Genomic DNA, 14191 nt, shown 5'->3' on the forward strand with positions numbered 1-14191 from the left:
CAGCCACAGTCATGATTCATAAAGGCGAATGCATTGTGGGACTTGTAGTTCCTTAACAGCTGGAGAGCCAAGTTTGCAGATCACTGTTCTAGGTTGTTACAGGATTGAGTTACCCTAGTGACTGTCAGCTACGGAGCCAATCTGTTAACTGAAAACAAAGCCCATTTAGTATTTGTAAATGCTGGTTATGAGATTCTACAAGGCAGTGAGTTACCCATGCGATCCGTAAGCACCTGATGCAACAAAACAAAAAACATTAGGACTTAACCAGCAGCAGATATTTCATGTTGGGACCCAGCAATGGATAGGCACAGCTGCTAGGGATGAGGCTACAGACATACCTGCTCAGCCTTCTTTGCCAATTCACGCTGAATCTTCTTTTTCTCCTTCAGGTCCTGTTCTTGCCGCCTCTTTCTCTCTTCCTCCATTCTCTTCCTCTCCTCATCCTGTCTTTGCTTCTCCATCTCTGCAAATCTTCCTTTAACTGTCCCTGAATGGAAAGGAGCCATTAGGTTGGTTGGAATTCAACCAATTAACTGGGTGGATCAAGTTATAATATCAACACAGCAAACATCCGCTTACTAAAACTCTAATTTCGTAATTGATCCACCATGGAGGCCTCTTGATTAGAGTAGGCTAGCCCAGCAAGCTCATGGTGAACCAGAACCCCTAGGAATGTGTAAGGGGCTAAAAGGGACCAAAAAGCCCTCTTACTAAAATGCTATGCAAAACAGGAATGTGCCTTCTTAAAACAGAAGGTATTTGCAATCAGTGCTGCTCAAATCCGGATCCGGGAGACATCCGGATAGTTCTCTCCCAGTTACCTGTCCGCGGGGGGGGGGGGGGGGGGGGGTGTCAATCTTACCTGTCTGATGTCTTCTTCGGTCCGTCCCTCGGCGCCTCGCACGATGCGGTTCAAGCGGCGGTCACGTGATTACAAACACTTCCTCCTTCCGGGTTGAAGGAGGAACTGTTTGTAATCACGTGACACGCGTTGAGCGCATTGTGGGAGGCGCCGAGGGACGGACGAAGAAGACGTCAGACAGGTAAGATTGATGTCCCCGCACAGGTTTACTGGGAGATATCCGGGTAGCAACTATCCGGGTATCTCCCGGATCCGGATTTGAACAGCACTGTTTGCAATTATTCAGGTTGGAGTGAGATTATGAGGAGTCCCACAATGCATCACTGCTGAATTTGCAAATCACCCGTTACTGTCCCTGTAAGCTAGCCACACCTCCAGAACCGCTGGAATGCAATGATGTGTCAGCTTGTTAATTGTACAGAAATTGTAATTTCTGTTTTGTTTACTATAGAGACTCCACAATGTGCATATTCCCATGTCTTTCTAGCTATGGGCAGATGAGACCTGTAAATGACAGGGTCTCTTACTGTGAATGATCAAGGCAACCCTTTAATGTTGTACTTTGTAAATTGCTCCTCACATGCAAGTTATAGAATAGGCAGCTAGTGTAATGTGTGTGTGTGTGACCACAAGGGGGCAGTGGAGGAACACAGCTCCTTAAATGTGACTAAGGGGATATTAGCCTCAGCAGAATAAACTTCATTGTTTGTACATCACTTACCGGAGAGTTTTGGGACAAAACCTTTCTCGGCCTGTTTGGGTTTCTCCTCTTCTTCATCGTCGGAAGCTAGAAGTTCTTTAATCTGATGAATTGGAATAGAGAAGTAGGTATAAGACCTTAAACTGAAGGATTAAAGTGTAAGGTTATTACTCTTTTCTACCATAATGCTTTTACAACATGGCTATTTCTGATCTATTTGGTGCCCCCCCCCCCCCTACAGCAGCATGTGAGCCCCCTTTTCCCCACGTACAGACACCCAATATATGGAGAGGGTGAGTGGGGTAGACTCAGTTAAAGATGACAGTGGGACTGGAAAGCTGCAAGGCTTCATGTGAAATTGCAAAAGCTGGAATATATTGTACTGTGGTAATTTTATAGAAAAGGACTTAAATTCAAAAAACGAAGAAATCCAGTGCAATTTTGGCAAAATGTTATAGAAAAATATTTATTGGTACAAAATATCAAGAAAATTCATAAAACCTTCTTTAATTCCACATAATTTATCTTCATGTGATCCATTAAATACCACAAGACATGAGTGATTGGAGCTGATTGATAGGGATTATATTTTGACTTGATGCGACTTTTAAACAGGTTTTGTATTTTACAGGCAACGACACATGTTCGTTTCGGACTCTTTATAGCGGAAATATGCCCTTCATCAGGCCGCAATACAAATTTCTGTGTGGCACAGTCAATCAGCACAAGGCCAGAAAAATAAAATATATAAAAAAAAATTGGCTCAGGCATCCATGCCTACTAGATGCACATAAGGATTCTTCCACGGCGTAATAAAGAAAGAATGCTGCTAGGGTGGAAGTCCAAAAAATTTTGTACCAATAAATATTTTTCTATAACATTTTGCCAAAATTGGAAAACAAAGGATGATCGGTTAGTCATATTTAGACAAAAAATCTTGGCCATTCCCCAGGTCTTTGGATGGTCTGTGCCCAGAAATGGCCCTAGTTTGCACTATACATGCAGACTTCTACATTAGAAATACTTAGGGTGACCAGGCGTGAGACCCTAGTCTTAGAACACAAAAGATGATTGGTTAGTCAAATTTAGACATTTTATGCACATTTCTCTTTTGGCAGTGGCTTCTGATATAAAAATAAAAATCACTATGGTAAATGTACTCTTCTGCAATGCAGAGCTTTACTTATTTTGGTGAAGGAAGTTGCGGCTTAACTTGATGCTCCCTTTAGATATTTTGAAGTCTTTGGATGTTCAAAGCTGGTTTGAACTCTTTTCAATAAAAGATTAGCACACAAACTAAGCCCACCATGCAAGTACAATTTTATAGAAAAAGCAGAGGGCCAGGTAACCTCTTACAATGCCTTTTCTGATAACACCGTAAAGCTTAGTTGATCACATTTCCCATGGTTAGCACTGGTGATATTGGGCAGACGGGCGCAACTAAGAATCATGGGGCCCTCAGCAATACACTGAAAGGACTCCCTTCAATTCGCATACCTTTGTGGTTTGGGGTTATATAACAACTGTAGCCATCATGAACCCTTCCATACAACTTATCCATAATTAGTGTCGACTCAACAATAGGGATGGTTATGTCTAGAAGAAGCACCATATATGATTTGTTTGATCAGCTGATAGATTTGCAAATCAGAAACGTACGTATCTATGACCTGACAAAACTGCTTCTCCATGAGTTCTCCTAGACATCACTACTCAACACCTGCGGTGGAGGAGGCCCTGTACTGGAGCGAGCAGTTAGAGCCCCCATGGCCTCCTGCTAAGGGCAAAACAACAGTGGGAGGAATGATGGGCCCAATCTACATAGTCACCCTCCCTCTTATACAGGGGTCCATTATACAGATAAGGTGTAGTTGTGGCCACACTTGTTATGTAGCAAAAAGGTATTCCTTCAGGCACCATCAAGGTTTTGATGAGGGCCTCCATTATTTTAATTATGCCACAGTTTTGGGCTAACTACAGAGTAACCAAGCAGCTCAGGGTGACCCACACTACTAGGAATGTATAGGGGGGGGGGGGGGGGGTAAAAGGAACCAAAAAGCCCTCCTACTAAAAAAAGCAAAGCTTGGTATAATTTGCCTTAGTAACAGAAGGAAAGTTGCAATAATTCAGCTATAAGTGAACATTTGTGGTTACCCACAATACACTACTACTGAATGTGCAAATTATCCCTTTTCGCCCTTGTACCTTTTATCCCCCTATACATTCCTAGTAGTTTAAGTCACCCTGAGCTGCTTGGTTACTCTATTGTACTGGTCCAAGCCCTATCTCATACAGCCGTATCAATCCCTGCCATGTACTGATGAGGACCAAAAGTCCGAAACAGACTGTTTACATGTGGGTTTGATATGGCTGTGTAAAATTTAAAGCTATAGGCTTGCTATACACCAGCGGTTCTGGGTGCTTGCTTGGCTTAATAAGGGCGAAAAGGGATAATTTGCATATTCAGTAGTAGTGCATTGTGGATAACCACAAATGTTCACCTATAGCTGAATTATTGCACGTCTCCTTCTGTTTTAAAAAGGCAAATTACACCAAGCTTTGATCTAACCAGTAATGGTCCAACTGGTTAATCATCTAATGTCTATAGATAATTTTAGAAGCTGCTGTGTTTGTAAATTATCCTTCCCATGTGATTTATGCCTTCCATTGCTAGGAAAACTAGATCAGGAAGGTGTACTGTAGCCAGTACAATATGCAGGAACATCATTAATGTACAAGCGGACAGAGAACCTCTTGCTTCCTCTTGTTCCAGATTCTCTCTCTGTTATACTGCTCCTTCCTCCGCTGTCTCTCGTCTGTGCTCCTCCTCTGGCTTCGCTCCTCTCTAGCTTTCTGCATGGCTTCAAACTTATTCATCACATCTCCCGTTTCAAGCTTGGGGACGTAGATTTTTTGGACAGGCTTAGATGTATTAAGCAGAATCTTGAAGATGAGAAAAACAGGAAAATACAGAAGAGAATGATAGATTAGGCAAGGAGAGGAGGAAGGAGGGCAGAGACGGGAAGGGGTGAGTCTGAGTTCACTTAGAGCTGCCGTAGAAGCAAAAGTCGAGTTTCTCCAGGCAAGGAGTAAATCTGACAACACCACTTATGAAGCATCTCAACCAAACTAATGAGAGAAATTCTAGTTTCCATTAGTAACATCACATACACCACAACTTTTTTTTAAAAAACAGGTAGAAGTGGTACAGAAGCCCTGAAATGCCCTTTTACTGTAAATACTACTGTAAGATCCATATGCCCTCCTCTCCCCATCGATACTAAACCTGGTGCTTCCATGGTCCAGGAGCATCTTGTAGATATTCTCCCCCAATTATTGTGTCACCCTTGTACCTAATGTGTCCCCCATGTGTGTCCTTTCCCCTGTATGTCCTCCTCTGCCCCCATTTGTCCTCCTCTACCCCTGTTTTTGCTATCCCCCCCCCCCCCCCCCCCCGTGTGTCCTCTGCTCCCTCCCCCCAATGTGTTCTCCACTGCCCCTGTATAGAACTATGAGAAGCAGAAGCTCGGCTACCTAATCCATGGCTCCTGCGGCGATCACAGACCTCTCCTTTCCTTCACTGCTCCCCTAGTGCAGGCTTCTGCTGAATGCAGCGTTAGCAGAAGCGGGCACTAGGGGAACAGTGAAGGTGAGGAGAGGTCTGTGATCGCCACGGGAGCCATGATTAAGGTGAGCTAAGCTGCTGCTTCTCATAGTTATAAACAGTGGGAAAGGAGGGGGGACCTGCAGGGTCTGATTTCTTTGGTTCCTGACCCTATGATCACTGTGATTGGCTCACAGTGATCACAGGGTTAGGATCCAATGAAATCGGCTCACAGAGCTCTGCCGTCATACCGATAACAGAGTGAGTGGGCTGCAGCGACGGGTGAACGGCGAGAGAGACGGGTCCATGTGGCGTGACGTTGGTCAGCCCAGTTTTGTTTTTTTACCAGAAAGTCTCTGGTCCTCAAGGGGCCAGAGACTTCTGATACTTAATTGATTAATATAAAAACATAAATGTAAAAAATAAAAAAAAAACCTACCTCTGTTTTTTGAGCCACGTCATTCATGATTAATTGTCCCTTCCCTTCTGTTCCCCCCGGAAATCAGATTTCTTGAGTGCTCAGCCTAAAAATCATACAAAATAAATCACATTAAGCCTTTTCTCATCCTGTTTACTTTTACGGTCAATGCGTCCAGGTCAGCCCTGAACAAATGAAACAATGGCTTATGAATAGGTTCAGCAAAATGCACAGCCAACTGTAAACATCATTCAAAAGTTGGTTTACAGTGAAGAATATTTGTTGTGCTAACGCTTCAGGTCCCACTGCCACCAGAAATGGAGTTATTCTATATATAAAAAAATATTTTGTAGTGTTCTAACACTCCCGCTGCTTTCCTGTCTAGTTAAAGGACCACTACATCGAAAAAAAAGTAAGCAATTAAAATCTGACAGAGCCATCAGGGTTTGGACTAGTCCATCTCCTCATGGGGGATTCTCTGGGTTTTTATTTGTTTTTAAAATCATTTCCTGAATGGCAGCTGCTAGGTCTAGCTGCCAATATAGTGTGCAAGTGAGTAGGGAGGCTGGCTGGTATCTTACTATTTTGGCAGTTAGACTAACTAGTTTTCTAACTCTGTTAGTGGCAGAAAAGGATGGGGGATTACTTGTGTGCTGTGTTGTGCGGCCCTGCAGCGAGCCCTTAAAGCTGCAGTGGCCTAATTTGTAAAAATAATTTAGCAAGGTCACCGGGGGGGGGGGGGGGGTGTAAATCTGTGATCCTCAAGTGGTTAAAGTAGATCTGAGATGGGGACTTAAAGCGGATCCGAGATGAAAGCTAACTATAACTAACTTGTCTATATATCGTATATAAAGTTTAGATAGTTTGCACAGCAAATCTAGCTGCAAACAGCTTCAACAGTTGATTGATTATTTATTCCTGTGATACAATGAGGGCAGCCATGTTCTGTTTGTCACATTACACACAAGTATTTGACTTGAGGAATGCCCTATAAACTATATGAAAGGAACACAATTATGCAATGAGTAAAAGTTTATCTCGGATCCACTTTAAGAAAAAAATATACATACCTAGGGCTTCCTTCTGCCCCCTCCAGGCTTATCGCTCCCACTCCATTCTCTTCCACAACTGGCCCTGGAAAGTCCTCCAATCTGGGAGTCAACTGCGCATGCAGAACCCTCCCGGCGACGGGAGCGAGCGCAGCCGGACTACGGTGACTGGATGATTTACTGGGGCCACTTGTGGACGAACGAGGAGGTGGACGGTGTGGGAGCGATAGGACTGGAGGAAGCCCCAGGTATGTATACTTTTTTATTAAGTTCCAATCTCAGCTACACTTTAAGGGTGCGTTCACACATCCAATTGTGATTGGCCAATTTTTCTACTGCCATGCAGCATAAGAGTTTACATATACATCTTGTTCACAGTTTTAAAAATCTGTTGGCCCTCATACCACATGGAGGTAGTAATATTGGTCAGTGATGCACCCACCCAAGCTCCACACTTATTGGTAAGCACAGGGACCCATCGTATTACAAGGAATCAGCCCCAGTGGATGACACATTTTCCCGGGATAACCTCTAAGGACAACCTTGTTCCCGAGAGAACTATTAGCAGACACTCTATATAAAACGCAAGGCATGAAAAGTCATAACAGCTGCTGTAAACACATAAATACGCTGAGCTTGTTTCCTCGCCCTGCTTTCCATATCCCAGCCTGAATTACCTGCCAAACTCCACAAACACAAGAATGCAATTCACAGCGCATTACCATATAAAGTAAACCAACAATAATACATATAATAAGCAAAGAGACAAGGATGTTTGTTCGTTTACCATAAGAACGCCAAACACCAATAAACAAATATATTCTGTTTAATCGGCGTAAGAGAGGGTCTCAGAGGCCGGGATCAGTTCTCCAGCTGGGACTCGTTCTTTTAAAGAATAGCTGATGATACAGTTAAAGCGGATCTGAGATGAAAAACGAACTATAACAAGTAACTTGTCTATATATCTTATCTAAAGTTTAAAGTTTACTCAGCAAATCTAGCTGCAAATAGCTTCAACAGTTTATGATTATTTAATCCTGTGATACAATGAGAGTGGCCATGTTTTGTTTGTCCCATTAAACACAGGCAAGCTGATAGCATCTCCAGCCCTCAGCCTGTGACAAATTCAGTCCCCTGTCGTCCTCCCCTCTGCCTCTGAAAACTCTGGTTAGTAATCTCCTCCTGCCCAGACTGAACTCCCATATGCCCTTGCTACATGAATCTGACAGTGCCAAGGCACTGGAGAAGCTGTGGGCGAGGCTTGTTTAGTTTATAGGGAATTAGGGTATTAAAACAAATCAAAAAAAGTATTTGGCTTAAGAAATGCTCTATAAACTATATGATAAGGAACACAATTATGCAATGAGTAAAAGTTTATATCGGATCCACTTTAAAGATACGTTAAATTAGAACTACAGTTTAGGATAGAATACAATTAAAAACTTGTCTCCCATGTCCTTAGTTTCAGTTACGTTGATCACAATCTACCAGTCAATCGCAGGCTTACTGGGTAGATCGAGGTCACACACTGAAAGGCAAGGGGTGCGCCGCACCCTGACGGTACAGTGCTGGTGCTCTGTCTGATCATGGTGCCCCAGCTAGTGAGGGCTGCAAATATGCTGTGGCTCCTCCCCTGCAGCAGTTCCAGCTGTCAATAGCCAATGAGGGCCATGAATGTGTACTTCAGCTTTCCCTGCAGCAGTCCCTTGCGGACAGTGAATGTGTACTTCGGCCTCCGCTGCAGCAGTTCCTGCGTGCAACAGCCAATGAGGGCTGTAAATGTGTACACTGGCCTCCCCTGCAGCAGTTCCTGTGGCCTCACATGCGTTCCTACATTTCAGAGCTATGGGAGCTTCTAGGAGAGTAGATATGAGAAGACCAGTCAGGTTCCCAATAGTCTGAAATGTTATCAGCTGAAGCTTTAAATTCTTTACTTATCTCCAACAGAATGAATTAGTGTCCAAGCCATTCCTCCTAGCTGATTCCCAGACCCCTGAACCCATCACTCTTCTTCAAACACTTCTCATAAATGCCTCCGCAACTCTATTGTGTCTGATTTTATTAAAGGGACACTGTAGGGGAGTCAGGGGAAAATGAGTTGAAGTTACCCGGGGCTTCTAATGGTCCCCCACAGACATCCTGTGCCCGCGCAGCCACTCCCCAGTGCTCCGGCCCCGCCTCTGGTTCACTTCTGGAATTTCAGACTTTAAAGTCTGAAAACCACTGCGTCTGCGTTGCCGTGTCCTCGCTCCCGCTGATGGCACCAGGAGCATACTCTGCAGACCCAGTATGGTCTGTGTCTGTGCAGTGCGCTCCTGGTGACATCAGGGGAAGCGAGGACACGTCAACGCAGGCGCAGTAGTTTTCAGACTTTAAAGTCTGAAATTCCAGAAGTGAACCAGAGGCGGGGCCGGAGCACTGGGGAATGGCTGCGCGGGCACACAATGCCTGCGGGGGACCATTAGAAGCCCCAGGTAACTTCAACTCATTTTCCCCCGACCCCCCTACAGTGTCCCTTTAAGTGAATTTAAATGACCTTCCTGACTCCATAAAACTCATGTTATTATTTATTTATTGTATTTATAAAGCGCCAACATATTACGCAGCGCTGGACATTAGTTTAAGTTACAGACAATATTTAGGGGTGACATACAGCAATACGACAATACAGGAATACAAGAAAAACCAGATCCCACAGCACAGTATGAGCAAAAGGCAATGCTTTATTAAACGCAGATGGCCGTGCAATCGGAAAACAACGCATATTAACGTGCTCCATCTGCGTTTGCATGCGTTTTGTTAAAAAATGCGTGCAGCATGGGTTTGCGGACTGCACTGGTCTGGAACGCATGCAGTGTGAACATCAGACAGTGCAGTCTATCCACTTCTGATGTCGCGCGTTTCTGCCTCCCGCACGCAGACGGCAACGCGTGCAATGTGAACGGGGCCTAAGTCAGTCACTGGATGGGAGCATGGAGATTATTTACAGTGACAAAAGCAACATAATTAAAATGTGTAACAAATTCCAACACACAAAAGGGTGAGGCGTATGTATTATGGCTCCACCGGTGAGCTGGGTGCAGAGTCAGCTGAGTGACGGCTCTCCCTGCTGCCGCTCAAATCCCCGGTGGCGTTAAAAATGATTCCCCCTCCGAGTTGTAGCATTTCAGAGGGAGATGTAATCTGGGGTCTGGCGATTGGCGGAGCCCTGAATTACCATTATGCGGGGCGTGCAGCATAACACTGGTGCTACGATGACGCCCAGCTTCAGCGCTAAGCGCCAGGTGCTGAAATAACCTGCTTTGTGAGAGAGCCCTGCCTTTGCAAGCTTACAATCTAATGTAATGGGGGGGGGGGGGGGGGACAAGAGTTGGGTAGTATACAGTAAGCATACCTAGAGGCAGGGTGTTTTAGGATATGTAGTAGGAGTGCAACTTGGCCAGAGGTTGGAAGGGGAATGGTCTGAGGTAGAGTGTATGATTGATGGAAAAAGTGAGTTTTGAGGGAGGGTTTAAAGGGATCAATGGGAATCTATAAAGAAAAATAGATACTTACCTAAGAAGAGAGAAGGCTCTGGGGCCTATAGAGCCTTCCTGCACCCCAGAGCCTCACCGCTCCTCTCTCTGTGCCCTCGTTGGGGCTCCATATCATAGAGTGTTTGGGGCCCCATGTAAAACTTGCACCAGGGCCCCAAGCACCTCAGTACAGGTACCCTCAGGGGGAATAGAGAGAAGACTCCGGACTTTGGAGGAGCAGTGACAGCGGCTAAGCAACACTTTCAAACTCATTATGGGCCCGGGGGGTACCCATTACATGGGGGAGGCCTGGGGGGCCCTATGGGCAGAGGTGGTTGCACAGACTTCAAGACTTCATGCTGAAATCTATTGGAAATCTGTGTACGCTACACAGCAATAGGCAATAGATCCCTCCCTGATCAGATTCAATCAGGGATCTATCTGATGGTCGAATCTGCTGGCCATCTGCCAGTGTACGGACACCTTTACTCAAGTAACTAGTTATCACATCAAATAACGCATCATTTAGCCTAGATAAAATGTGGTCATGCTTTTGTGCATCATGTGTAAAACTGCAATGTCATTTTACTGTTGCTGATATCATTTTGTTAGGCTAGGTTTCCATTGCTGCGAATCTGGGCCGATTCCCCTCCCACAAATTCGGATGGATTTTAGCAGCCCATAGAAGTCTATGTAAGGCATTCCGAGTTTGTGGCCAAGGAAAAATCTGAGGCCCTGCAGCATAATTTTGTGCGGGACTGTCCGAATCCCATAGCCGTGCATAGCTGTCAGAGGCAGCAGCTGTGTCGGCGCACAAGTGGAAACGAGGCCTTACTGAATCGTCAAAGTAGATTTCTCATCCACAGTTTCAGCAGCAGGTTCTAGCTGCCTCTTCTGTCCTCTCTGCCTCTGGCATGTAATTCTTGTTCTACAAGTAATCTCAATCCACAATTTTTTTCTTTGACTCAGACTGGATTCTGGGCTTCGCTTAAAATGCCAGTGCCAGCTCCAAATGTGTGCAGTCTAAAATACTCTAGACCCATCCATAATAATGAGTATAACTTGTACAGAACTGGGCACACACTGGCTGAGGAATACTGTATATGACACCAGAGAATGCTATTAAAGAGGCCCTGTAGTGATATATAGTAGAAAGCCATAGAAAGCCGTAAAAAGTGGTTCTCAACCTGGATTCCACGGACCCCTGAGGCAGCTGTCAGGGGGTCCCCCAGGGGCCACAGACAAAATGGCGGATCTCGCCCCCAGGAGAGAAATGCTTCCCTATAACTACATATTGCTGTATATTGGTATGTAGCACGCCCTCCCACTGAGGCTTAGCCTAGGCTGTTTATTTGCGACATTCTCCCTCCTTCCCCGAGCAGTCTGTGAGACCAGCTATATTTTCTACTGAATTTAGAATTCCCAATAAACGAACAGATGACCTGCTAGTACTAAAGACGTCGCCATCTGTGATAAATTTTAGAATGTAAATCAGGGAGAGGAAAGATTTTTCAGTGGGGCAAATAAATTTTGTAAAAAATAAGCATTTGTATTCATTATGTCATTTTAACTACAGTTGCTCTTTAAAGTGGGATAAAACTCTGACATAACATTCAATAAAAATGTGTTTTGCTACTTTCTATTACAGTTATCATATTTGAGTTGTGCAATAGTAATATTGTCTGCCTACAAATGACAAATTCCCAAAGTACAGTTTATCTGCTTTGAAAGCTGCCATTGCATTTTATTGCATAGCTGCTATATTTATATATTAAAATCTGTTTAGTAATGACTTTTAAACTGCACACATGCTAGAAGCAGAGAGAACTCAGTTTCAGCACTTTCCTAATATTTAATAAATGTATCTGACAAAGGAATGTAAACAAAAGGTAATGTTATCACCTCTTCGGATGCGGACAGAAGCTACCCACTGAAGCAAGGAGCTTTGAGCGGTTTGTGGCCGCTTATTTCTGACAGTATGTAGATTTCGACATCGCCACCGCACAGTCCCGCTGATTGCCCTGCTCTGCCCCCGCCGCAGCTCACTCACCCTGCCGTCAACGTGACGGCAGAGCTCTGTGAGCCGGCCAGGAGCCAATTTCATTGGCTCCTGACCCAGTGATCACTGTGAGCCAATCCCATTGTCTTACATTGATTACAGAGTCAGGAGGCAATGAAACTGGCTCCTGACCGGCTCACAGAGCTCTGCCGTCATAGCAATGGACCTGCAGCGATGGGTGAGCGGCGCAATTGGCAGGTCTGTGCGGCGATTCGTTGGTAAGCCCTGTTTTGTAGTACCAGCAGTCTCTGGTCTTTAAAGACAGCCCAAGTTGGACTCAAAAAAATAAAAAAAGTAGGCTATCTGATCCACAGGGCTGAGCGGATCAGGTAGCCGCAAACACTGTTGCTCCCCGACGCTCCTGTGGGCCGCAATGGCCCACTTTCACTTGCCACGACGCTGCTTTGTGTTGTCTCTCATAGTGAGATGGGAGGTGGGAGAGTGGCAGAAGGCATGGCCAGGAGGAGAGAGGAGAGAGCTGGCCAATGGCAGCTCAGGAAACCCTGTAGGAACACCTCTGGCGGGCGTTTTAAACAGGGAATTCTTCTCCCCGTTGCTTACCTCCGAGTTAGCGACAAATCTTGTCGCTAAACTCGGGGGACTATAGCGCGGCGGTGGGGGGGGGGGGCAGAGAGCGGCGGTTGGGGGACACAGAGCTATGTGATTAGGCAGAGAACATGGCTCTATGTCCCATCTGCCCCCCAAAGAGCCACCTCGGGTTCTCGTCGCTGGGAGCTTTCTGTGCCTGTGCAGAACTACTGCGCAAGCACAGAACTCTCCTAGTAGCGGGAGCAAGACAGGGGAGCGTGTGCAGCCACACCGGCCGACTGGTCAAAGATACCGGGACTCATTACGGAAGATCGAGGAAGCGGAGGACGATGCCGAGGGAGCGATTAGGCTGAAGGGGGCTTGAGGAAGCCCCAAGTATGTAGGATTTTTTCCCCCCTATTCATCTCTGGTACACTAAGGGGCCAGAGACTGCTAGTACGGAAGTGGTTAAGTAACATTTACATTCATGAATGTACTTATCCATACATTGGTCATGAAGATGAGTATTGATTTGGACAGTGAGTAGATAGGTCATGCAGGTACTGCATTTGTTACGGCTAATAACTCATTGATTTCTCTGTGTAACAACTGTTACAATCCATCATTCCATCTAATGACTGATTATTCAGCTTTATGGTTTATTATGGACTTAAATCCAAGATCCAAGGGATACATATACATCTATTTTCACACTTACTGTATAACACTCCAACATCACTTAATCAATTAATACAATCACAATTTCGTTCTATTGTATATGTAGAATACAACATGCCCAACCCAACCACAACGTATAGAGTACTACACCTCCAACACGACATAATGCAATTTTATTTAACTAGTTCAGGTTCCTGATTCTGACATTTTATATGTTGATACAGCAATAACTTTTTCATTACTTATGACATCTAACTGCTTTTGGGTAGAGAGAGGCAGGCATGGCGAGTGTTGTGGCGAGCCCGACTTTTCCTGCCTAAAATGGAACTTAACCCTTTCAGGACCAGGCTATTTTTTACAATTTAGTCCACTGCTGCTTTAAGGCCTCACTGCAGGGTCGTACAACTCAGCACACAAGTGATTTCCCCCCTCCCCTTTTCTGCCCACCAACAGAGATTTCTGTTGGTGGGCTCTGATCGCTGTTTGGTTGTTTATTTTTTGTTTTGTTTATTTTTTAAAATAAAATGTCCTATTTTTTATTTATTTAATTTCCCGCCCCTCCCTCCTCTTGCCAATCACAGCGATCGGCTGTCATAAGCATCAGCCTATGACAGCCGATCGCTTCTGTGCCTCCCAGGGGGACAGCTGTGTCACACGGCTGTCCCCAGTACAGTGCTGCCTTAGATCAAAGCGCTGTACATTGTAAATAGATGGCAGTTTTGCTGTCTAACAGTCTCCTAGCGGCGATCGCCACTGGAAGACTGATGACGGAGTG

General features: G+C 45.1%; 1 protein-coding gene across 7 annotated transcripts in view; it reads right to left on the reverse strand.

Moving 5' to 3' along the window:
• Nucleotides 1-14191, reverse strand: part of NEXN (nexilin F-actin binding protein) — a 110101-nt gene that overhangs the window by 59409 nt on the left and 36501 nt on the right. For 5 of the 7 annotated variants that reach the window (XM_068239176.1, XM_068239174.1, XM_068239178.1 and 2 more), the window contains exons 2-5: nt 5609-5693; nt 4317-4508; nt 1587-1668; nt 342-490 (exon numbers count right to left, since the gene is read on the reverse strand). In XM_068239176.1, the coding sequence (XP_068095277.1) occupies nt 342-490; nt 1587-1668; nt 4317-4508; nt 5609-5635 (450 nt within the window). In that variant the 5' untranslated portion in view covers nt 5636-5693. The remainder of the gene's footprint in view (nt 1-341; nt 491-1586; nt 1669-4316; nt 4509-5608; nt 5694-14191) is intronic. The other 2 variants (XM_068239177.1, XM_068239180.1) reach the window with 1 other exon arrangement.

The sequence above is a fragment of the Hyperolius riggenbachi genome, chromosome 6 (genome assembly GCF_040937935.1).
Source record: "Hyperolius riggenbachi isolate aHypRig1 chromosome 6, aHypRig1.pri, whole genome shotgun sequence".
In the NCBI taxonomy this organism is placed as follows: Eukaryota; Metazoa; Chordata; class Amphibia; order Anura; family Hyperoliidae; genus Hyperolius; species Hyperolius riggenbachi.